At 39.0% G+C, this 23,277-nt stretch overlaps 1 protein-coding gene across 3 annotated transcripts in view; it reads right to left on the reverse strand.

The window, feature by feature from the left end:
• GRIA3 (glutamate ionotropic receptor AMPA type subunit 3) overlaps positions 1–23,277 on the reverse strand; it is a 391,825-nt gene that overhangs the window by 25,028 nt on the left and 343,520 nt on the right. For all 3 annotated transcript variants that reach the window (XR_006787340.1, XM_045852236.1, XM_045852237.1), the window contains exon 13: positions 49–296. Coding sequence is in view for 2 of the 3 variants with exons in the window: in XM_045852236.1 (XP_045708192.1) it covers positions 49–296 (248 nt within the window). In the remaining variant the exon portion in view is untranslated. The remainder of the gene's footprint in view (positions 1–48; positions 297–23,277) is intronic.

Raw genomic sequence — 23,277 nt, forward strand, 5'->3', positions numbered from 1 at the left:
AGGTGGAATACTATAACAACACGGATATTGTTATATTATTCCACCCACCTTAATGCTGAGCCTTTAGGGGTTGCCACACCATAGCCTTTGGAATCCAGATTTCCACCAACTTTCATGGTATCACACGGTTTTCTCTGCTCAATGTATTCATTCATGGTTGACTCCAGCAGGAAGGCGAACTTCCCCTTTGACTTCCGCACCCGGGCCACGCCGTCTGCTGTTGTTTTGGTAAACACAGATGGCTCTGCTGATTTCATGTAAGACCACATTTTCTCATAGACAGCAATTTTGGACCTCTGCAACACAGATAAAACTTTTTAGGAGCTACCACATTAAAACTGGAAGAGGCCCCAGTGCACTGGTTTGCAAACATTTTTTATTGCAATACCCAAGAAGAAAAGCATGTTACACTGCAATCCAATAGGCATATTCATACATATATAAACATGCTCCCAGAATAGATTTCTCAAAACCACACTCATCTTTGCTTTGTGTGATATTATCTGATATTTTTTAGTCTATTCTTTTTAAAAAAGTATCTTTTATTGATCATACTATTACAGTTGTCCCATTTTTCCCCCTTTGCCCCCCTCCACCCAGCAAACCCCTCCCTCCACCATTCTCCCCACTCAGTTCATGACTATGGGTTGTGCATATAAGTTCTTTGGCTTCTCCATTTCCTATACTATTCTTAACTTCCCCCTGTCTATTTTGTACCTACCAATTATGCTTCCTAATCCCTGCACCTTTCCCCCATTCTCTCCCTTTCCCCTACCAGTTGATAACCCTCCAAATGATCTCCGTACCTATGATTCTGTTCCTGTTCTGGTTGTATGCTTAGTGTATGTTTTTAGATTCAGTTGTTAAGAGTTGTGAGCTTTTTACTATTTTACTGTTCATAGTTTTGATCTTCTTTTTCTTAAATAAGTCCCTTTAACATTTCATGTAATGGCATGGTGATGATGATCTATTCTAATTTACTTAAAAATGCTGATCAGGACCCACTAAATTGATTTCATGGCTCCACTAATGGGTTGCAATCTAGTTTGAAAAACACTTTCTTAGTTCAAGCTTTGTCTTAATGCAGAAATCTCCCTTACAATATTCTGCTATGTGATTATCCTTGAGCTGCCTGAGGGGAAAATAAAAAGGCCACTGGAGGGAGTAGACAACCATTATAATTAGCCCACTCCAGAACGGGGCAATCATTTTTGTAAGAAAACACTTCCTTATTCTGAATTGAAATTTGATTCTCTATAATGTTTACCCTTTATTATTATCTGCTAGAGCTACGCAAAGCAATTCTGTTCCTTCTTCTATATAATGGCCCTTCAAATATTGCAAGGCTGTTACTATTCCCCTTCCTCATCTCTTCATCAGACTTTGTCTATCTACATCTAATACTATTTCCAGAACACTCACAATTTTGGTCTCTTCCATGGACACATTCTAGTTAGCAATGTTTCTTATATTGAAGTTTCCAGAAATAAACACAGCACTCCAGATACATGATAAAGACAGAATAAAAATGAAAACTGCTTTTTGTCACTGGAGCATTATTTTCTATCAATGCTGCCTGAGTTTACATTAACATATTTAGTCTTTACTCCACCCTTTCAATGGTTTTAAAGCACACTACTGGAGGTGTAAAGAATGTAATAGAGTGAATAGTGTCCCTCCATCAACTCAGGTTGAGGCTAAACCAAAACTGTTAGTTCTTTCTACCATGACAAGTTTCCCTCATCTTTGCTCTTTTGAAGTTTGAATTTAATTCCATGAAATTTCATCTCTATTCAGGTGGTCCTTAGAACATGTTCTAAATGTTTATAGCTCTGTCTTTATTAGATATTCTGGAGAATATAAAGGAGGCATGGTTTTAATGACTCCATGACTTCCATTTCACTTGGGAGCTAGGTCCTGAGGAGTAAAAACCCTAGAGAAACATTTTAAAGTAACATTTGACCAGAGGTAAGATAGCATGGTACAAATTATAAACATATGCCATATTTTCTTTTTTTTTCATTTAAGATTTTATTTATTTATTTTTAGAGAGAGGGGAAGGGAAGGAGCAAGAGAAGGAAAGATACATTGATTGGTTGACTCTTGCACGCCCCCAACTGGGGACCTGGCCTGCAACTCAGGCATGTGCCCTGACTTGAAATCCAATTGCGACCCTTTGGTTTGCAGGACAGCACTCAATCCACTGAGCCACACCAGCCAGGAACATATGACATATATTCAAGTGTCCTTTTATGGGGTTTCTTGGCTTTCACTTCTGCTTTATTGATTGCTTATTTAGTTGCTTTTCTCTGGACTTTGGCCAGTGGTATTGCATATTGTTTTGTTTTGCTTTTTTTTTTTTTTTTGAGACTTGCTTAGACCTGCCTAAATAATTCCAGAGGGCTGGAATGTTCAGAGCTATCACCATGGAAACTATACATTGTGTTTATGGCAACCAGATCCTCACTGAGGCCCTCACTGAGTCACTGAAATGTTTCACTGAGATGGGAACATAAAGAACAGAAAATAAAAAGCCAATATGCCTGGAGCCAAATGGGCAAAAGAGAGTTTGGCAAGAAATGAGGTTAGGAGATTAGTCAGAAGCCAAATCTTGTAGAGCCCTGTAGGTCATGGTAAAAAGTTTGGATTTGTTCTATGTGTGATAGGAAACTACTGGAGGATTTTGAGGCAGGATGTCATAAGATCTGGATTAAAACTTTAAAGCATTGTTCTAGCTACTATATGGAGAACTGGCTAAGGTGGGCCAGAGTGAAAACAAGAAGGCTGGCTAGACAACTGTTCTATTAGTCCAGGGGAGAGATGGTTGTGGCATGGACTAGGCAGGGAGAAATGGAGGTAGAGGGAAGAGGTTGGATTCAAGATATGTTTTAGGAAGGCGGGGAGGTTAGAGGGTGGGGGATTGAGCAAAAAGGAAAAAGGACTCATGAATGTGGACAACAATGTGGTGATCGCTGAAGGGAGGAGGGTATAAGGGGACTAAATGGTAATGGAAAAATACAATAAAGATTAAATTTAAAAATAAATAAATGAAGTCATTGGGTCTAATTGCCAGCTAAATCAACCAGGATATATGCTTTATAATCCTTTTTGTTTTTTGCCACTTATCCTCCTTTGGTATCCACACCAATAAATTTACCCTTAATAATCAAGGCCTTCTAAGATAAAAATCTCACCCATTGACATGGTCATTTCATATCACAGTATCCTCATCTGACACAGAGAACAATTTCTAAGCCTCGTAAGGAAATATATTCTCAATGACTTTTTTTTAGCCAGAATTTCCTAGCCAGTTGCTCAAGGAATGAAAAAAAAAACAGTTAAATAATTCAGATGCATAGAAAGATAGAAAAATAATGTTAAGAACACTTGTGTACTTGCCACAAAAGGTAAAAAATAAAACATTATGAAGTTAGTTGAAGTCTGCCTATGTATCTCTCCCTAATTGCATACTTCTTCCTCTAGGTCAAAGGTATTCACTATACTGAATTTGGTTTTTATGATTCACTTGCATATATTTATACTTTCATGAGAATAAACTTATCTCCTTTGTAATGGCTGCATGACATTTCACTTGGTGGATAGACTGTAATTTATTTACCCAATTCCCTAGTGAAGGACTCTTAGGTTAATTCATTTTTGGTCATTATATTATAGACAACACTGTGGTGTGGATATGTCTTTATGCTCATACAAAGAACTATTTTATGTTCTTCATTTTGGCTCAATCAAACCTGAGTGATAAGGGAAGGGAGTTAGAACAATTTGTTTCATACTATTTACAAACAGGCCTTTGCTTCCAAAGATAAATTTATAAGCCAAGGGCAAATGGGTCCATGAAATCTGATCCAAGTGCACTGTAATTTGCACTCATTTACCTGACCTCTTTGATTGCTGATACAGGTTAACAGGTTTATTATTTTAGGTAATGATGCATTTCTAGGAGAATAAATGGCAGGGCTTGAAGTGTATACTTTAAATGTGTTTGATGTATATGCAGCAGATATTAATGAATGCAGTAAATGCAAAGTTAAGTTAGTGGCAGAAATGATTGGGCCTTGGTTGATGACTGAATTCTGAAGGCATTTAGGAGGAGGAAAAAGAAATGGCTCATAATTGAGAAAAATTAAGCTGAGACATTTATCTTCCTAACTAGTATTTAAGTGACAGTATAACATTCAGACCAAAAAGAAGAAATAAAATCACTAGCCTGCCTTCCTTCCTTCCTTCCTTCCTTCCTTCCTTCCCTGTATTTTTTGGCTGAAATACTGAAGATATTAAAAGGGATTGAATCTTAGCTCAATCATCTCAGAGAAATTTAAAAAATTATGGGCTGGATGTGTAACAGCAAGTTCATTTTTCTTCTACTTGCTATGACTCATTTATTTCACCTCATGGAGTACCCTTTTGTACCTAAGAAGGAATAAACAATGATTATGCAGAGAGGCCACAAGAAATTCTCTTAGAACTACTAGATAATTAACAAATAAAATCCCAAAGGAGAAATACATGAATGGAGGGGGGAAAGTTAATCCAAAAACAGTAGATAAAATAGAGCTCTAGCATTCATGAATTCAACAGTCACTGTTCCAACTACTTGTAATAAATGATTAAGTTCAATGATATGGAGAAATTTGCCTTTTTGTTGAGGTAAAAATTTGAATTTGGCCTCGTGAAAGTGGTATGTGAACCAGGTAATTTGTGAGTGCATTCAGCCCACCACTTAGATCTTGTATCTTTTATCACTATGCATAAATTATTCCTCTGTAGACCTAGTTAAGTACAAGGTAACTATATTGTACAGTGGTTGAGAGTACAAAGTCACACTGCTTGGGTTTGAGTCCCACTTGCTAGGTGCATAAGTTAGCCCTATGTGTTACAATTTTTCCATCCATAAAATAGGATAACTTTTTAAAAAGTGCTTACTTCAAAGGTTTATTAAGAGTAATTAAGTGAGTTAATACATACATCTCACTTAGAATAGTACCTGGCACACAGGAAGTGTTGAAAATTACTACATATTTTAAAGTACAAAAAGTGTAATTTATTTGGTGGTAGAATTTAATAACATCATAAATTAATTCAGTTTCATATTCATTGAATCATTAGTTCATTTTTATGGAGGAAATCATATGCTCAAGAATTATGGGCATATTTGATTCTCCAGACATCTGTGGTCTACCATCAACAAAATTCATTATTATTTGACTTGGATTTAAAAAATCTTGGTGTTGGAAAAATAGGTAGGATGGCAAATTTTCCTCTTAAATTTGTCTTATAGTCAGTCGAGGTAAATACATTAACCAGAACACTGCAATTGGGGAGACCTGGAGAGTGAAATTTTTTGCTTCCCTGAGAGTTAAATTAGAATATCTACTTGGTCAATGGAATATCCAGTTGGAGTTAGTAGAATACTATCTTTATTTTTAGAGATAGATGAGACCTTAAAAACCATCTGGTTCAGCCTCTTACCCAATGCAGCAATGGCTTCTCTTCTCAAGTGCCTCTAGCAGTGAGGCACTCCCTAGCTCACAAGAGGCTCAGGATATAGCCTACTCCATGGTGGGACAGTTCAAGTTGATAGAAAGTTCTTTTTGTTGGTAACCTTTATGAGAGCTTCACTCCCTTCTACTCCAACTTCTGCCTTTTGCTTGAATTGGTCAGTTCTTCCTGTCTGCTTCCATTTCTCCATTGTAGGTAGCACTGATTATATTGCTTTTTGTTGTCTTCAGTGGAATCTGAGCTCCTCATTCCCAGTGTTTAGCTTAATGCCTGGCATGTAGGAAACTCTCACTATGTATCTGTGGAATTAATAATTGCTAATATAGTAGTTTTACCCACTGGCCTAATTCTGTCCTCTGCAATGATACCAAATATATATGCTGTATTTTCCACATGATGTACAGCTTGAAGAGTACCACCACCATGCCACCTATTTGTCATCTCTTTTATAGGTTAAACATTTTAAGGGCCTTCATCTGTTACTTGTATGACACAAATTCCAGTCATTCTCCTCCCCTTCTGGTCCCCATTTTGTAGATATTTTTAAAATTTCAAAGTCCCTCCTAGAATGTGGCCCTCAGAATTGACCCTAGTATGCTCTATATAGTGGCACGAGAACAAAGAACAATGAGGTCATCTCTTCTCATTATCTGAACATGAGTGTACTTTTCCATTTTGATAAGATTCAACAGACATGTTTAGATATGTTGATAGTGTAGATAACAAAACAGACCAATAAATTTGAAGCATAACTGTCAACAGAGACATAATCTACTAATGGTATTAATGGTGTTACTATACTGTCAGCTTTCACACATAATTTATGAAGTATCACATAATTTGTGAAGAGAGTACGATATTTATGAAATTTCTATGCCCAAAAATATACAATGTCTTCTGAGTGAGTACTGAGGATACAATGAAGGAAATGTCAGGGAAGACCATTTCAGGTACTTTACATTCCATTGTTCCTCAAAGGTGGAAGGTCTAGCTTCATGTATTTATTAATTTTTTGTCACTGTTGTCATTATTCCTATATTGTCCATTTCTATTACTGTATGTACAATACTACCCTAGATATGACTTTGGGTAGTCAGCCTCTACTCTTCTCCCCTGATTTCACTGTCTTCTTCCCTCAGAGGTTGATCCTGTACCCCATTTTGCCATCAGTAGTCCTGGCCCTCATGGATTTTGTAAGGGCTTTTGTTACCCTTGAGCAAAAGATTGTTTTATTTGAATAGGAGACTCATGTCCCAGAAAGGAGAGTGGATTTCTTGGCATTGTAAAAGGTGCCTTTTAGGGGCTGGAGAAGGCCAGCTCTGTGATCAGGACACTAAGAAGGGGGGAAATGGCAAGAGTATCAAACAAAAATGCCTTCCTCTTGCTCATTTTTGCCTTCTCTAATTTTATCGTGGACTTTATTGCTTAACAATTTGGTCAGTTTCTTCTCTGGATTGTACCTTTAATTAAGAGAATATCATTAAAAAACTAATATGCATTTTCTTCTGAATTTTTTACCCCCTTTGAAACTTCTGTTTTTAATAATGGTTCAGATGGCATTGCTAGCTGGTACAAATTCAGAAAAGGTGGCTTTGGGCTTCTGTTTGCCTGAACTGAGCACTTATAGACCTTCTGTAACTTCCTGAGCCCTCCCTAGTGTTCAGGAACAAATGTTGCCTCAGTGAGTTACTCAGAGAGTTACTCAAATACTGGGATATGGACAGGTGATCCTTGCAGGACAACACACTGGAAGGAAAGGAAGCTGGTAATGTAACTGTTTGAGAGAGCTCCTAACCTCCTGTTCTTTCTCCCCTGTCTTTTTTGCCTTTTCTTAATGTTTCACAACATTTGAAGAGTATAAGGTACTTTTATAACCCAGTGGAGTGGGCAGGAGATGAGAATAAGAAAAGGGCAAGGCCTGGAGGAATGGAACAATTCTCAAGTTCTTTGATATGGTTATAAGTCTGTGAAGGGGAGATGTTTGTGGCAATCATGTTTTGCCTGTTATACAATCTTTCAAGTAGTCCTCTTTCTTACTCAAAGAGTGGTTTTGAGTAAGACCAGACCTTGGTTTTGTTATGACCAGAAGCAGGAAGTAGTTGCATTTCTTCAAACTATATATTTGCATAAGGCTTTCTGGTTGCCAAGGTAATCTTACACATACCATCTTATTTAAACCCCACAACAACCCTATGAGGTAGGAGCAGCAGGTATTGTTTGTTCACTGCTTAATCTCTAGCACCTAGAACAGCAGCTGGCACCCAGGCTCTCAACAAATATTTATTGAACAAAAAAATGAATGCTCATTTTATAAGTGCGAGAATCAAGGGTGGAGAGAGGGTAAGCCCAGTGGCAATGCCAAGAGATGCTACAGTGGGCTTTAGCCTACCCACTCATTTCCATGAATCTATTCCAAAGTCATCACAAACAAACAAATCTGGAAAAAACTGTGCTTGCTGTGCAAGCACATTCTCTGGACAAGTCCCACCCAGAATGTGTCCCACCCAGAATGCCATTCTGAAGGGCCTCTTACAAAATGTGGAGGTTGCCACTGTCTCAATAACTTGCCCCAGGTCACAGCTAATGAGGAGACTCCATCGAAGTCTGCTGACTTTAAGGCTACAGGCAGAATTTTTTCCCCACTATAGGCCCAACCTCTTGGGCTCTAACACTGACAATATCCATTTTGGTGAAAGAGATGAATTCACCTTCAAAAATATGTTTTATTTCTTATTTAAGCTTTTTATAAAAAATAGGGGTAAATTATGAATTAACTCCAATACTTTCCCACTAAGGACCAGAATAAGTGTATGTTCTTGTTATATATTGTAACCCTGTAACAGTCCACTAAGTGTTCACATTTCATCTTATGATGGGATCAGTGCAATTTGGGGTAGAAGAAGAGCATATTTGGCTTGCCAAATGCATCTGACACATGTCTTTCTTCCACATCTGATGAGATGCATTTGGAAAAAGGAATTATTGAATTTTAAATAAAAAAATCCACTTCGATTTGGAGCAAGGCACACAGGAAATAGTTTCATTTGTAAAGTATGGCCAAAACCTTAATTTCATTGTCTTTCTTTCCTTCACTTTGGTTGGCACACTTCTAAGCATTCAGACAAGTACTGCTTGTCAGTTTCCTTTTGACTCAGACAATCAGTGACTGCCATGTGACTGTGTATTGGTGAAATCGTGGAAAAGGAAAGGAAAGAAATACTGGCTTCTATTCTTAGTTTTAATTGGTATATTATGATTATGAATGAGTTATTTTGGGGGTTGGGATTTTAGATAACTCCTTCAAAGTTGGAAGTCATCCTTTGCCTAGACATTGATTTTTGCTCTCAAATGTCAAGTCGTCATTCCAAATACTTTTGCCTAACTTTCTCACACTTGTATCTAAAGTTCAGGGGTAGATTTCTTTCTATCTCAAGGAGTACTATTTTCAATGTGTTTTTTCCAAAGGCACAGGTGACAAACTAGATAAGTTTCCAATGACCTTTCTAGTGTCCTTCCCTGGCATGCAAAATCGGATTGCTATTCCAATTTATCTTCTGCTTCTCTTGCCAATTTACACTATGAATATTTCTTTTTTTATTGTTGTCCAATTACACTTGTTACCATTCCCCCCCTTACTCTCCCCTGCCCTACCCATCCCCCACCTTCCACATTCAATCCTCCCCCCATTGTTTTTGTCCATGGATCCTTTATACATATTCCTTGACTTGACCCTTCACCTTCTGCTCCCTGTTATCCCCCACCCACTCCCCACTGGTCACTGTCAGTCTATTCTTTATTTCCACATCTCTGGTTCTATTTTGCTCACTTGTTTGTTTTGTTGATTAGGTTCCACTTATAGGTGAGATCATATGGCATTTGTATTTCACCACCTGCTTATTTCACTTAGCATAATGCTCTCCAGTTCCATCCATGCTATCACGAAGGGTAGGAGTTCTTTCTTTCTGCTGCATAGTTACCATAGTGTAAATGTACACTATGCATGTACACTATGCAATTTTTAGACTATGACTATTTAATTAATTAATTAATTAATTAATCTATTTATTTTTAGAGATGGGAAGGGAGGGAGAGAGAGAGAGAGAAACATCAATGTGTGGTTGCCTCTCATGTGGCCCCCACTGGGGACCTAGCCTGCAACCCAGGCATGTGCCCTGACTGGGAATCGAACCTGCAATGCTTTGGTTTGCAGCCCATGCTCAATCCACTGATCTATGCCAGCCAGGGCTAGACTATGACTATTTCAATAGGTTGAAAGTAACATTAGAGGACATAGAAACAATCAACAAGAGCCAAGAGGAAATAAAGAATACAATTTCTGAATTGAAGAACACAGTAGAAGGAATCAAATGCAGGCTACACGAAGCAGAGAATTGAATCAGTGAGCTGGAGCAAAAGGTAGAAAAAAACTCCCAGAAAGAGCAATAAAAGGAAAAAAAAGACTCAGAAAGAACAAAGGGGGGTTAAGGGAACTGCAGGACAACATAAGATGTAATAATGTACATATAATAGGGATACCAGAAGGAGAAGAAGAAGAGCAAAAGAAAGAAAACCTTTTTGAAAAAGTGATGATGGAAAACTTCCCTAATTTGATGAGAGAAAAAGCCACACCAGTCCAAGAAGCAGAGAGGATCCCAATCAAGAGGAATCCAAAGAGACCCTCTGCAAGACACATCATAATTAAAATGGCAAAGTTTAAAGATAAAGAGAGAATCTTAATGGCACCAAGGGAGAAACAAGAAGTACCATACAAAGGAGACCCAATAAGGCTAGCAGCTGACCTCTCAACAGAAAATTACAAGTCAGAAGGGAATGGAAAGAAGTATTCCAAGTAATGTAAAGCAAAGGTCTGCAACTGAGACTATCTACTCAGCAAGGCTCTCAATTAAAATGGAAGATGAAATAAAAAGTTTCCCAGACAAAAGAAGGCTTGGAAGAATATACCTCCACCAAACCAGCATTGCAAGATATGCTAAAGGTACTGCTTTAAGAAGATGAAGAAAATCAATGAGAGAGAGAGGAACACAGGTACAAAGAGAGTAAAAGGGCAATGAATAAGTATCTATTAATAATAACCTTAAATGTAAATGTATTACATGCTCCAATCAAAAGACATAGAGTAGCTGAATGGATAAGAAAGCATGACCCACACATATACTGTCTACAAGAGACCAACCTCAGAATAAAAGGCCTACACAGACTGAAAGTGAAGGATTGGAAAAAATATTCCAAGCAAATGGACAGAAATAAAAAGCTGGAGTAGTAATACTTATAAAACTGACAAAATAGACTTCAAAACAAAGCCCATAAAAAGAGACACAGAAGGACTTTTCATAGTACTCAAAAGGAGAATCCAACAAGAAGACATAAATACTGTAAACATATATGGACCCAACATAGGAGCATCCAGATATACAAGGAAAATCTTGGAGGACTTCATCAAAGACATAGACAGCAACACAATTATAGTAGGGGATTTTAACACCCCATTGTCAACAATGGATAGATCTTCCAAACAAAATATCAAAAAGGATTTTGTAGAACTGAATGATGCATTAGATCAGATGGACTTAACTGATTATATATATACACACATATATATGTATATATATATGACTTTTCATCCCAAAGAAGCAAAATACACATTTTTTTTTCAAATGCACATGTAACATTTTCTTTTTTTTTAAAGATTTTATTTATTTTATTTTTAGAGAGGGAAGGGAGAGAGAAAGAGAGAGAAACATCAATGTGCGGTTGCTGGGGGTCATGGCCTGCAACCCAGGCATGTACCCTGACTGGGAATTGAACCTGCGACACTTTGGTTCACAGCCCATGCTCAATCCACTGAGCTATGTCAGCCAGGCCCAATATATTTTTTATTTATTTTTAGAGAGAGGGGGAGGGAGGAAGATAGAGGGAAAGAAACATTAATGTGTGGTTGCCTCTTGTGCACACCCTGCTGCGGACCTGGCCCACAACCCAGGCATGTGCCCTGACTAGGAATCAAACCAGCAACCCTTTGGTTTGCAGGCTAACATTCAATCCACTGAGCCACACCAGCCAGGGCTCACATGTAACATTTTCAAAGATAGACTACATGATAGGACACAAAACAAGCCTCAATAAATTCAGGAAAATTGAAATCATATTAAGCATTTTCTCAGACCACAACAGCTTGAAACTAGAAACCAACCTGAAGGAAAAAACTCAAAAACATTCAAATTCATGGAGACTGAATAGCATGCTATTAAACAATGAATGGGCTAATAATGACATCAAGGAAGAAATCAAAAAGTTTCTGGAAACAAATGAAAATGAACTCACAACAGTCAAAAACCTATGGGACACAGCAAAGGCAGTGCTGACAGTGAAGTTCATAGCAATAGAGGCTTACCTAAAAAAAGGTAGAAACATCTCAAGTAATCTAATTCTACATCTACAAAAAGTGGAGGAACAACAGCAAAGCCTAGAGTGAGTAGAAGGAAGGGAATAATCAAGATCAGAGCAGAATCAAATGACAGAGAGACTAAAGGAACAATTTAAGTGATCAACAAATCAAGGAGCTGGTTCTTTCAAAAGATAAACAAAATCAACAAGCCTTTAACCAGATTCATCAGGAAAAAAAGTGAGGACCCAAATAAAATCAGAAATGAAAAAGGAGAAATGATAACTGATAACACAGAAATACAAAGGACTGTAAGAAATTTGCTGTGGCTGGTGTGACTCAGTGGATTGAGTGCTGGCCTGCAAACCAGCAGGTACTGGTTCAATTCCCAATTAGGGTACATGCCTGGGTTGTGGGCTGGGTCCCTAGTTGGGGATGCATGAGAGGCAACCACATATTGATGTTTCTCTCCCTCTCTTTCTCCTTCCATTACCCTCTAAAAATGAACAAATAAAACATTAAAAACAAAACAAAACCTCAGAACCAGATGCACGTTCTGGCCAAGATGGAGGCACAGGTAGAAACCCTTTGCTTCCTCACACAACCAAAAGGAGAATAGCAACCAAACTAAAATCAATAAACAACCAGAAGTACAAAGTAATGTTAATTGAATTTTAATTGAGTCCATACTTTGTTCCAGGTTCTGGTTTAGGTGTTTTACATATGTTAACACATGTAATACTTACAACTCAATGAAGTAAATATTATTATCCCATTTTAAAAGTGCAGAAACAGAGACTTCTGGCCAAGATGGAGGTGTAGGTAGTATACTGTATCTCCTCGCAAAACCAAATGAAGGACAAGAGCAAATTTAAAAACAAAAACAACCAGAACTGCCAGAAAATTGAACTGTATGGAAGTCTGACAACCAAGGAGTTAAAGAAGAAACATTTAACCAGACTGGTAGGAGGGGCAGAGACCAGCAGCCAGGGCAGAGAGAACATGTGGCAAGGCAGTGGCTGGTGGACTGGGTGAGGTGGTGGCCGGTGGATTAGGTGGTCCCACATTTGTGTGCAGATAAACCAGGAGGAACAACTGGGGAGTGAGACAGGCTGCACAACCCAGGGATCCAGGGCCAGGAAATAAAGCCTCAAAACCTCTGACTGAAAAAGTCTTTGGAAGTTGTGGCAGTGAGAGAACCCCCCAGTCTCACAGAAGAATTCACTGGAGAGACCCACAGGGTCTTAGAATGTACCTAAACCCACCCACCAAGGAATCAGCACCAGAAGGGCCCAATTTGCTTGTGGGTAGCAGAGGAAGTGACAGAAAGCCATCAGAGAGCCCAGCAAGCAGCACTGTTCTCTCTCTGTCCCCTCCCCCACATACAGCGCCACCACACACTGACATGGGTTGGCCTGCCTGGGTGAATAACTAAGGCTCCTCCCCTCATTACACAACAGGTTTGCTGAGACAAGAAAAATGGCCCAAATGAAAAATAGATCAAAGCTCCAGAAAAAATACAACTAAGCAATGAAGAGATAGTCAACCTATCAGGTGCACAGTTCAAAACACTGGTAATCAGGATGCTCACAGAAATGGTTGAGTATGGTCACAAAATAGAGGAAAGAGTGAAGGCTATGAAAAGTGAATTAAAGGAATATGCACAGGGAGCCAACAGTAGGTCTCAAATCACTGGTTTGGACCAGAAGGAAGAAATAAACATTCAACCAGAACAGAATGAAGAAACAAGAATCCATTATGAGGAGAGGCTTATGAACCTCTGGGACAACTTTAACCATTCCACCATCAGAATCATAGGGGTGCCAGAAGGAGAAGAAGAAGAGCAAGAAATTGAAAACTTATTTGAAAAAATAGTGAAGGAGAACTTAGCTAGTCTGGCAAAGGAAATAGACTTCCAAGATGTCCAGGAAGCCCAGAGAATCCCAAAGAAGTTGGACCCAAGGAGGAACACATCAAGGCACATCATAATTACATTACCCAAAATTACAGATAAGGAGAAAATCTTAAAAGCAGCAAGAGAAAAGAAGACAGTTACTTACAAAGGAGTTCCCATAAGACTATTAGCTGATTCCCCACAAGAAACTTTACAGGCATGAAGGGGCTGGAAAGAAGTATTTGAAGTCATGAAAGGCAAGGACCTCCATCCAAGATTATTCTACCCAGCAAAGCTATCATTTAGAATGGAAGGGCAGATAAAGTCCTTCTCAGATAAGGTCATGTTAAAGGACCTTCAACATCACCAAGCCCTTATTGTATGAAATGTTAAAAGGACTTATCTAAGGAAAAGAAGATAAAAAAAACTATGAACAGTAAAGTAACAACAAACTCACAACTATCAACAACTGAACCTAAGAAAACAAAAACAAACCAAGCAAACAAGGAACAGACTCACAGAAATGGAGATCACATAGAGAGTTATCAGTGGGGAGTGGAAGCGGGGAGATGGGGCAAAAGTTACAGGGAATAAGAAACACATATATTATGTACAAAATAGGCAGGGAGAGGTTAAGAATAGTATAGGAAATGGAGAAGCCAAAGAATTTATATGTATGACCCCTTGGACATGAACAAAGGGGGTTGGAATGCAGGTAGGAAAGGGGCATGCAAGGCAGAGGGGAATAAAGGGGGGGAATGGGACAACTGTAATAGCATGATCAATAAAATGTATTTAAAAAGATAAGAAAAATGTGCAGAAACAGAGGTACTGAGAAGTAACTTGCCCAAGGCAAGTGAAGCTTAGAACTCACTCATGCAGGCTCCAGAGTCTGTGATCACAAACAGTTTACTCTTCCCATGTGGATTAAGGGATGGTTGTAAATCATATGCTAAGGCTGAACAAAATCCACATAATTTCTGTATAGGAAATGGTACCTATACATTAGCAGAAATTCCAGGGGCATGATATTTCCATTATTCCCTCCTTGAAATGTGAGATTGGAGACCGGGATGTCTTGCCTTTAACCCACAAAGAAAGCCACACTTTTTATACCAGAAGTCAACAAATGATTTTTCTCTTTCTTTTGAGAATGAAAATACATAAATATGGACTACTTAGGGCTGTTATCAAGCAAGACTGAACCAGTTTTTATTGTTTCTGATACTCCTAATTTTTCACTCTTCCACTTGGGCAATGCCACCTCTTCTCCACTTGCCTTACCAAATATAAGATGCCTTCTGTCTGCCCCACCCAGCACACAGAAAAGGATTGGAAACATTCCCATTAAGAAATAAATGACAGAAAACAGCCTAAAAACAGCCTTAAGTGTGATCCCTTTGCAGGAGAATTTGCATTTCAGCAAAGATCAAAACATAGCTAAAGGACTGATAATCTAATGGTAGACACTCAACTGGTTAAGGGAGAGGTGTGGGCAAATAGTAAAAAAGATAAATTTGCTAAGTATATACCCTCACCTTTAGATTGAAAAGTCTATTTTGGGGACAGAGAATGGGCCACAGAGAAAGTGTGCCTGCCATACCCTTTCATGACTAACTAGAGCAAAGTCTCAAATCCCCTGATTCCCCAGAGATGGATTACTTTCAGGCCTGCCATAACTATTGAACGCTCCGGGGTAATTTCCTTCAGCTTCTAGAGTTTTATTTTTTTCAATGAAATTTGATCTTCAGTAATCCAGAACCTATCACTCTTGACCAATTAGATTCCACTTTCCAACTGTATTTTTATTTTCTATGAAAAGATATTTAAAAGAGAAATTCAATACTCTTATTATTTTTAAATCTATCAATTGTAATTCAGAGACCAAACCTGATAATGCACAGGCTAGGAAATGAGAGGAACAAATATTTTCTACTAAGGAGAGAAATCTATCCTGGAATTGCAATATTTTGAATTTCCACAGCGGCTATTTTTTTCCCGGTCCTTAGAGCAAGAATTATTTTCACACTGAAGAAAAAAAATGGAAAAATAAGAAGGAATTTGATTAGAGATATCAAGAAGAATCCAAAATTTCCAGTTAGTGTTTTTTGGGAGGAGTTAGTTTCCTAAACAGCGAGCTAGAACTAATTTGAAGAGAAGTTCTCTTTAAAGCCTGCTCACGTGTTCTGTTTTTAAAATTATACTTTATTGATTATGCTATTACAGTTGTCCCAATTTTCCCCCTTTGTATCCCTACACCCAGCACCCCCATTCCCTCAGACAATCCCCCCACCATTGTTCATGTCCATGGGTCATGCCTATGAGATCTTTGGCAACTCCATTTCCTATACTGTACTTTACGTCCCCATGGCTATTCTGTAACTACCTGTTTGTACTTTTTTTTAAAGATTTTTTATTTATTCACTTTCAGAGAGGGAAGGGAGGGAGACAGACAGAGAGAGAGCGAGAAACACCAATGTGTGGTTGCTGAGGGTTATGGCCTGCAACCCAAGCATGTACCCTGGCTGGGAATTGAACCTGTGATGCTTTGGTTTGCAGCCCACGCTCGGTCCACTGAGCTATGCCAGCCAGGGCCCCTGTTTGTACTTTTTAATCCTCTCACCTCTTTACCCATTATCGACACCCTGCCTCCCATCTGGCAACCATCAAATCTCTTCATATCAGTTGATTTCTCAAAAGAAATCTTACAGATGAGAAGGGGCTGGAAAGAAGTACTCAAAGTCATGAAAGGCAAGGGCCTGCATCCAAGACTACTCTATCCAGCAAAGTTATCATTTAGAATGGAAGGGCAGATAAAGTGCTTCCCAGACAAGGTCAAGTTAAAGGAGTTCATCATCACCAAGCCCCTATTATATGAAATGCTAAAAGGACTTATCTAAGAAATAGAAGATCAAAAACTATGAACAGTAAAAATACAAGAAACTCACAACTATCAACAACTGAAACTAAAAAAACAAACAAAAACTAAGCAAACAACTACAACAGGAAAAGAACCACGGAAAGGGAGATCACATGGAGGGTTATCAGTGAGGAGGGGGAGAGGGAAATGGAGGAATGGGTACAGGGAACAAGAAGCATAATAGGTAGGCACAAAATAGACAGGGGGAGGTTAAAAATAATATAGGAAATGTTGAAGCCAAAGAATTTATATGTACAACTCATGGACATGGACTGTGCAGGCAGGGCGGATACTGGAGGGTGAGGGGATGGAGCAGGGAGGAGGGGGATAAAGGAGAGAAAAAAATTGGGACAACTGTAATAGCATAATCAATAAAATATACTTAAAAAACCTCTCTCCATATCTATGATTCTACCTCTGTTCTTGTTTGCTTAGTTTGTTTAAAGATTTTATTTATTTGTTTTTAGAGAGGGGAAGGGAGGGAGAAAGAGAGGGAGAGAAACATCAGTGTGTGGTTGTGTCTCACATGCCCCCCAAGTGGGGACCTGACTTACAACCCAGGCATGTGCCCTGACTGAGAATTGAACCAGCAACACTTTGGTTTGCAGGCTGGCACTCAATCCACTGATCCACATCAGCCAGGGCATATTTTTAGATTCAATTGTTCAAAGATATATATTTTTCACCATTTTATTTTTCATAGTTTTAATCTTCTTTTTCTTAAATATGTCCCTTTAACATTTCATGTAATAATGGTTTGGTGATGATGAACTCCTTTAGTTTTTTTTGTCTGGGAAGCTCCTTATCTGCCATTCAATTCTAAATGATAGTTTTGCTGGATAGAGCAATCTGGACTATAGATCCCTGCTCTTCATGACTCTGAATATTTCTTGCCAATCTCTTCTAGCCTCCAAAATTTCTATTGAGAAATCAGCTGATAGTCTTATGGGAACTCCCCTGTAGGTAACTAACTGGTCTTTTCCTTACTGCATTTAAGATTCTCTCTTTAGCTTTAACCTTTAGTATTTTAATTATGATGTGACTTGGAGTGGGCCTCTTTGCATCCAACTTGTTTGGGACTCTCTGTGCTTTATGGAATTGCATGTCTATTTTCTTCACCAAATTAGGGACTTTTTTTATTATTATTTCTTCAGATAGATTTCCAATTTCTTGCTCTTTCTCTTCTGCACCTGCCACCCCTATGGTGTGAATGTTGGACCTCTTGAAGATGTCCCAGAGGCTACTTACACTATCCTCATTTTCTTGCATTCTTTTTTCTTGTTGTTCTGATTGGTTATTATTTTTTTTGTTTTCTTTGTTCCAAATCATTGATTTAATTCTTGGCTTCACCTACTCTACTGTTATTTCCCTGTAAATTGTTCTTTACTTCAATTAGTGTATCCTTTGTTTCTGACTGTATCTTTCTTATGCTGTTGAGGTCCTCACTAAGTTCACTAAGCATCCTTATAACCAGTGTTTTGAACTCTGCATCTGATAGATTGCTTATCTACATTTTGTTTAGGTTTTTTTTTGAAATTTTGATCTGTTCTTTCATTTGGGCTATGCTTCTTTGTCTCCTCATTTTGGTAGCCTCCCTATTTGTTTCTATGTATTAGGTGGAGCTGCTATAACCTCCTGTCTTGGGAGCATGGCCTAATATAGTAGGTGCCCTGTAGGGTCCAGTGGCACAGCCTCCCCTATCACCCAAACTGGGTACTTGAGGTGAGCTCTTCATGTGGGCTGAGTACACTGTCCTCTTGTAATTGAGCCTTGATTGTGATTGGCACATCAATGGGAGGAATTTACCCAGGCCAGTCAGCTGCAAGAACTGGCTGTGATGACTGACCATCAACCTCCTCCCTCTGAGGATCAGCAGTGCAGCGGCAGGATAGTGGTGCTCTGAAATGGTCTGTGTCTGTCCACAGGGTGCATAGGCTCTGGGTTTCCAGGGTAGTGCAGGCCAAGGTCATTCACCACCTTTGTTCTGCCAGGGGGCCACCTGGCATGAGCTATAAAGCAATCTGAGATGGCTGCTACTTGTACTTGGCTTGGAGATTCCAAGGTGAAGCCAAGCTGTGAATCTGGGCTGGCTGCTGCTACTGCTGGGCCTGGGGCTACTTAATAAGACGAATATGGGCTGGGGCTCACTGAGGCTGACTGTTGCTTGTTTGGTAGGATTTAGTAAGTTATGAAGCATGAACTAATATCAGCCACTCATATGGAAAAATCATAGTTAGCAATTTGGTTGGGTCCATAAATTGGGTTGGCCAGAGTCTCTGGGAATCTCCAGGGTGTGTCAAACTGTTAGCCAGGTTAATGGAGTCTCAGATATGGCACCTGGCTGCCAGATCTGTAGCTCTGTGGGTTGAGGGCTTGGAAAAGGAACAATGTTCTCTACTCTCCTTTCAGTCTGGGAGAAAATGTCCTCCAGTTCCTTCCCTTATGCCGGACACTTCAGTTCCTCCAAGTATGCCACTGGTGTCTTTTAAGCTGCTATCCTGGTGCTAGAGTTCAGAGGGAGTGAGTCTGAGTAAGTCCATGTGTGGGTTCTTTAAGCTGAACTGCTTGAGACTCCAGAAGTGTCTTCCATTGACTCAATTACTGCTGATTTTTGCAGCCACAAGTTATGGGTTTTTATCTTCCTGGCACTGGAACCCTGGGCTGGGGGGCCTGGTGTGGGTTTGGGACCCCTCATTCCCAAGATACCTCTTCTGAATTTTTATCCACCACATGAGGATGTGGGATCCTCCCATTCCACATCCCTGCCCTTCCTACCATTCTGAATGGGTGTGTTTCCCTTAATTCTGTAGTAGTCAGACTTTCATTCAACTCAATCTCTGATGGTTGTGAGTGATGGTTGTTCTATAATTTAGTTGTAATTTTGATGTGGTTGTGTGAGGAGGTGAGCCATGTTTACTTATGCTGCCATCTCGACTGGCAGTCTCATGTGTTCTTTATCTGTAGGTAATTTATACCTGGGAAGCTACTGATCACTGTTCCTGTGATTCTGATTTAATTGGTCTGAAGTGGGGCCAACATTTAAAGGGTGATTCTGATATTCAGTATTTCTAGGTGCTTCTAATATTCGATTTAGGTTTAGAACAACCAACAAAGATTCTGTAACAATAATAACTAGCTGCCAGTTATTGCAATAAATACTGACAATGAGAAGGCTACCTTTTATTAAGCACTTGCATGTATCCACTTTATTGATGAGGTAACTGATGCTTATAGAATTTAATTTTCTGGTCCAGGTGATATACTTGGCAAAATTTCTGGCCCTGACCTGTCCAAACCCCAGACATGTTTAACTGTCTACTTGACATCTCCACTTATATTCTCATAGGCATCTCAACTTATCATGGCCAAAATGCAACTCTAGATGCTCATCAAACCTCCCTTGCTATTCCTCCAGTGTTCTCCACCAGAGAAAGTGGCATTACCATACAATTTGTCCAGTTGCTCAAGCCAGAGTCCTTGCTGTCATCCTTGACTTCTCCTTTTGGTCTCACACTCCACACCCTGTCAGCTTCACAATACATTCAACATCTAGCCACTTCTTACCACTTTCACCCTAGTTCAAGCCAGTTATTTTTCACCTGAAACATTGTATATGCTTCTTAAGTGGTCTACCTGCTCCTCAACTGTCATCCTTGCCTAACAAGATTGGTTATGTGCAAGATCCTTTTGCACATAAACTGGATCATCTCATTCCTCAGCTCAAAGCCCTTGAAACAACTTCCTATTGAACATAGAATAAAATCTGATGACCTTACCAGGGCTTAGAAAGCCCAGCACAAAGCCCAGCAAAATAGGCTCTGTTTTGTCTTCACTGTCCTCATCTCTTTTTACTCTTTTTCTCTCTTACTTCACTCCAGACACATAGACCTTTATCCTCAAAGCTACCAACCACATTCCTGTCAGGACCTTTGCTCATTTTGTACATCTGGAAGGCATTTCTCCTCACTCTGCTTCACCTCATGTTTGTGTGGCCTGCTCTCTCACTTCATTCATTTATCTGGTCAAATGTCACCTCAGCAAAGAGGCCTTCCTTAAGCAGCCAGGATGAAATAGCACTCCCCCAATGTTTTTTATTTTAATTTTTTTGGATCCTCTCTCAAGGACATTTTCTCATTGCTTTTAAAGAGAGAATAAGGGAAAGAGGAAGGGAGAGAAACATTGATCGATGCAAGAGAGAAACATCAAATGGTTGCCTTCCACATGCACCCAGCCTGGGGATCCAAAGTACAACCTACCCAATAGTTATGTGCCCTGACAGAGAATTGAACCCACGACCTTTTGGTTACAAGATGAAACTCCAACCAACTGAGCCACACCAGCCAGGGCTGTTTTTTTTTTTTTTTCTACTTCACTTAACACCAACTGAAACATGTATGTTATTTACATATTTGCTTATTTTTTGTCTCATCTACTATAATGAACATAAGAACGTTTTTTGAGTACTTAGAACAAGATCTGTTGCATAGCATGTATTCAATAAATATTAACTGAATGAGTAAATGGAGTAGTTGAGATTTAACCCCAGATCATTTGACACCAAAGTCTATATTCTTTATCAGATTGTCATCATTTGTCTACCCCACCCCCTTTCAAAGCTTAGAGAGTGGTAATTCCAAGATCACCTAGATGTGAAGTGGCAGAATTAGTACTCAAATCTAGATCTGTTGGATTTCAAAACCTGTGCTTTTTGTACTACTCCACACTGCCTCTCAGTGGAGAAAGTGCTAATGACTACATTGACCAAAATGCCAGTGGACTGATTGAGGTATATATTCTTTGATCTGGCATTTCAACATGATTTTATATAGCCTTAATCCTCCTTGGTTCAACTTGGAAGCTTAATATGCTATGAGGTGAAAGGCACCAATATAGTACTCCACTAGCCTGTCACAGGGTCCTAAATCTTACCATTAGAGATCAGACCTTCTGTTTGACTTGGACAAAATTTCTTAAATCTCTAAGGAGCTAATGATTACCTCTAAAATGGAAATAGAGTATTAAATGAGATGATTATAGAGAGCACTCAGCACAGTGCTTGTCACAGAGTAAGTCTTCAATAAATTTTATTATGCGTTCATAGCCAATGGGAAGGTAACAACAAATATTCAACACCTTTGTATGATTTGGCTTGTTTGAGAATTTGTGTGAGAATACAGGAGAGAAGAAGAATCAAGACCCGTTTTAGGGAGGGCAGGCAAGATGAGGTGCCACCCTGATAAATCAGGTGGCATATGAAGGCATGGACACATGTGGGCGGGAGGAAGCATGGTGCCAGGTTATATTCTGTCAGTGCTATTGAGGCACAAACTAGAAAAAAAATCTAATTCACTAGATACTTAGTACAGAATACCTTATAAGGCTAAATGGGGCCACTAAAATGTTTAATTTCAATACACTCACATTTTGCCTTCTGTGGCTATGCATTTTGAAAGGTTGGGTATAGTTTTGTCTTTTACTTTTTGCTGAGTTAAGAATGTTCCAGTACATATTGTTTCTAAAAGCACTATGGTGATTTTAAAAAGTAGCTGGCTGGGGATTTGTCTGGCAAACACACTTAGTGTGTAAGCTGCAGAAAAATTGATTTTCTGGAGTTTGCATGTCCTGGCACAAACTCGGCAGCATGGAAGCTCAAGTTACAGAACCTCCTGGTAAATGCATCACATTGGGGTGACTTCACAAAATGGTTAAGTTTCACTAAGCTTCACCATTGGTGACCAAAGCACTGGTTCTCATATGCAAAGTGGCAGAAGAAACTGCTAATTTGCTGTTGCTTCATTTAGAGTAGTCAGATAGTCACTTAATTCGATACCCACACTCAAACAAAAATTGACATACTTCTTTACACCCAATTCTTCATGCTCAGACCTTGATCCCACACTTTCTTTATTCTGCCTTGGTTAGCATGGGTGCTATAGAGAAACCACCCAGTTACTTACATATGTTCTACAAGAGGTTTGGCTGTCCATGGTGAAATTTCTGTTTTCTTTTAGTACATTGAGCAATGGGTAAGAACATAAGCCCTACAGTTTTAAAAACCAGGCTTTCACACTTATAATCTGTGTGACTTTGGGGAAATCATTTAACTTCACTGAGTCTCAGTTTCCTCATCTGAAAAATGGGGATGGTAATATGACCCACCTCATAGTGTTCTTGCAATGATGAAATATGAGACTGCTTATAATCAAATTAACATTGCTCTTGAAAACATAATAAGCACTTAGTTACTTAATTAGGAAATATAGTTCACTTAGAAACATAACTACGTTTTTCCCCCATTCAATGGTTGTGTCAGTCACTGATAGAATGCTTTAGGGGATGGAGATGTGAAAGAAATAGTGCTTATACTCAAGAAACAAAAAGATCTAATGGTCAGAAGCATTACCCAATAGAGCTTTCTGAAATGGTCTATATCTGTGCTATCCAATATGGTAGCTTCTAGCCACACATGTCTGTTGAGCACTTGAAATATAGCTAGTGCCACTGAAAAACTGAATTCTAAGTTTAATTTTAATTATTTTA

This window comes from Phyllostomus hastatus, unplaced genomic scaffold (genome assembly GCF_019186645.2).
Source record: "Phyllostomus hastatus isolate PE091 unplaced genomic scaffold, TTU_PhHast_1.1 phas_contig_90, whole genome shotgun sequence".
Lineage (NCBI taxonomy): Eukaryota > Metazoa > Chordata > Mammalia > Chiroptera > Phyllostomidae > Phyllostomus > Phyllostomus hastatus.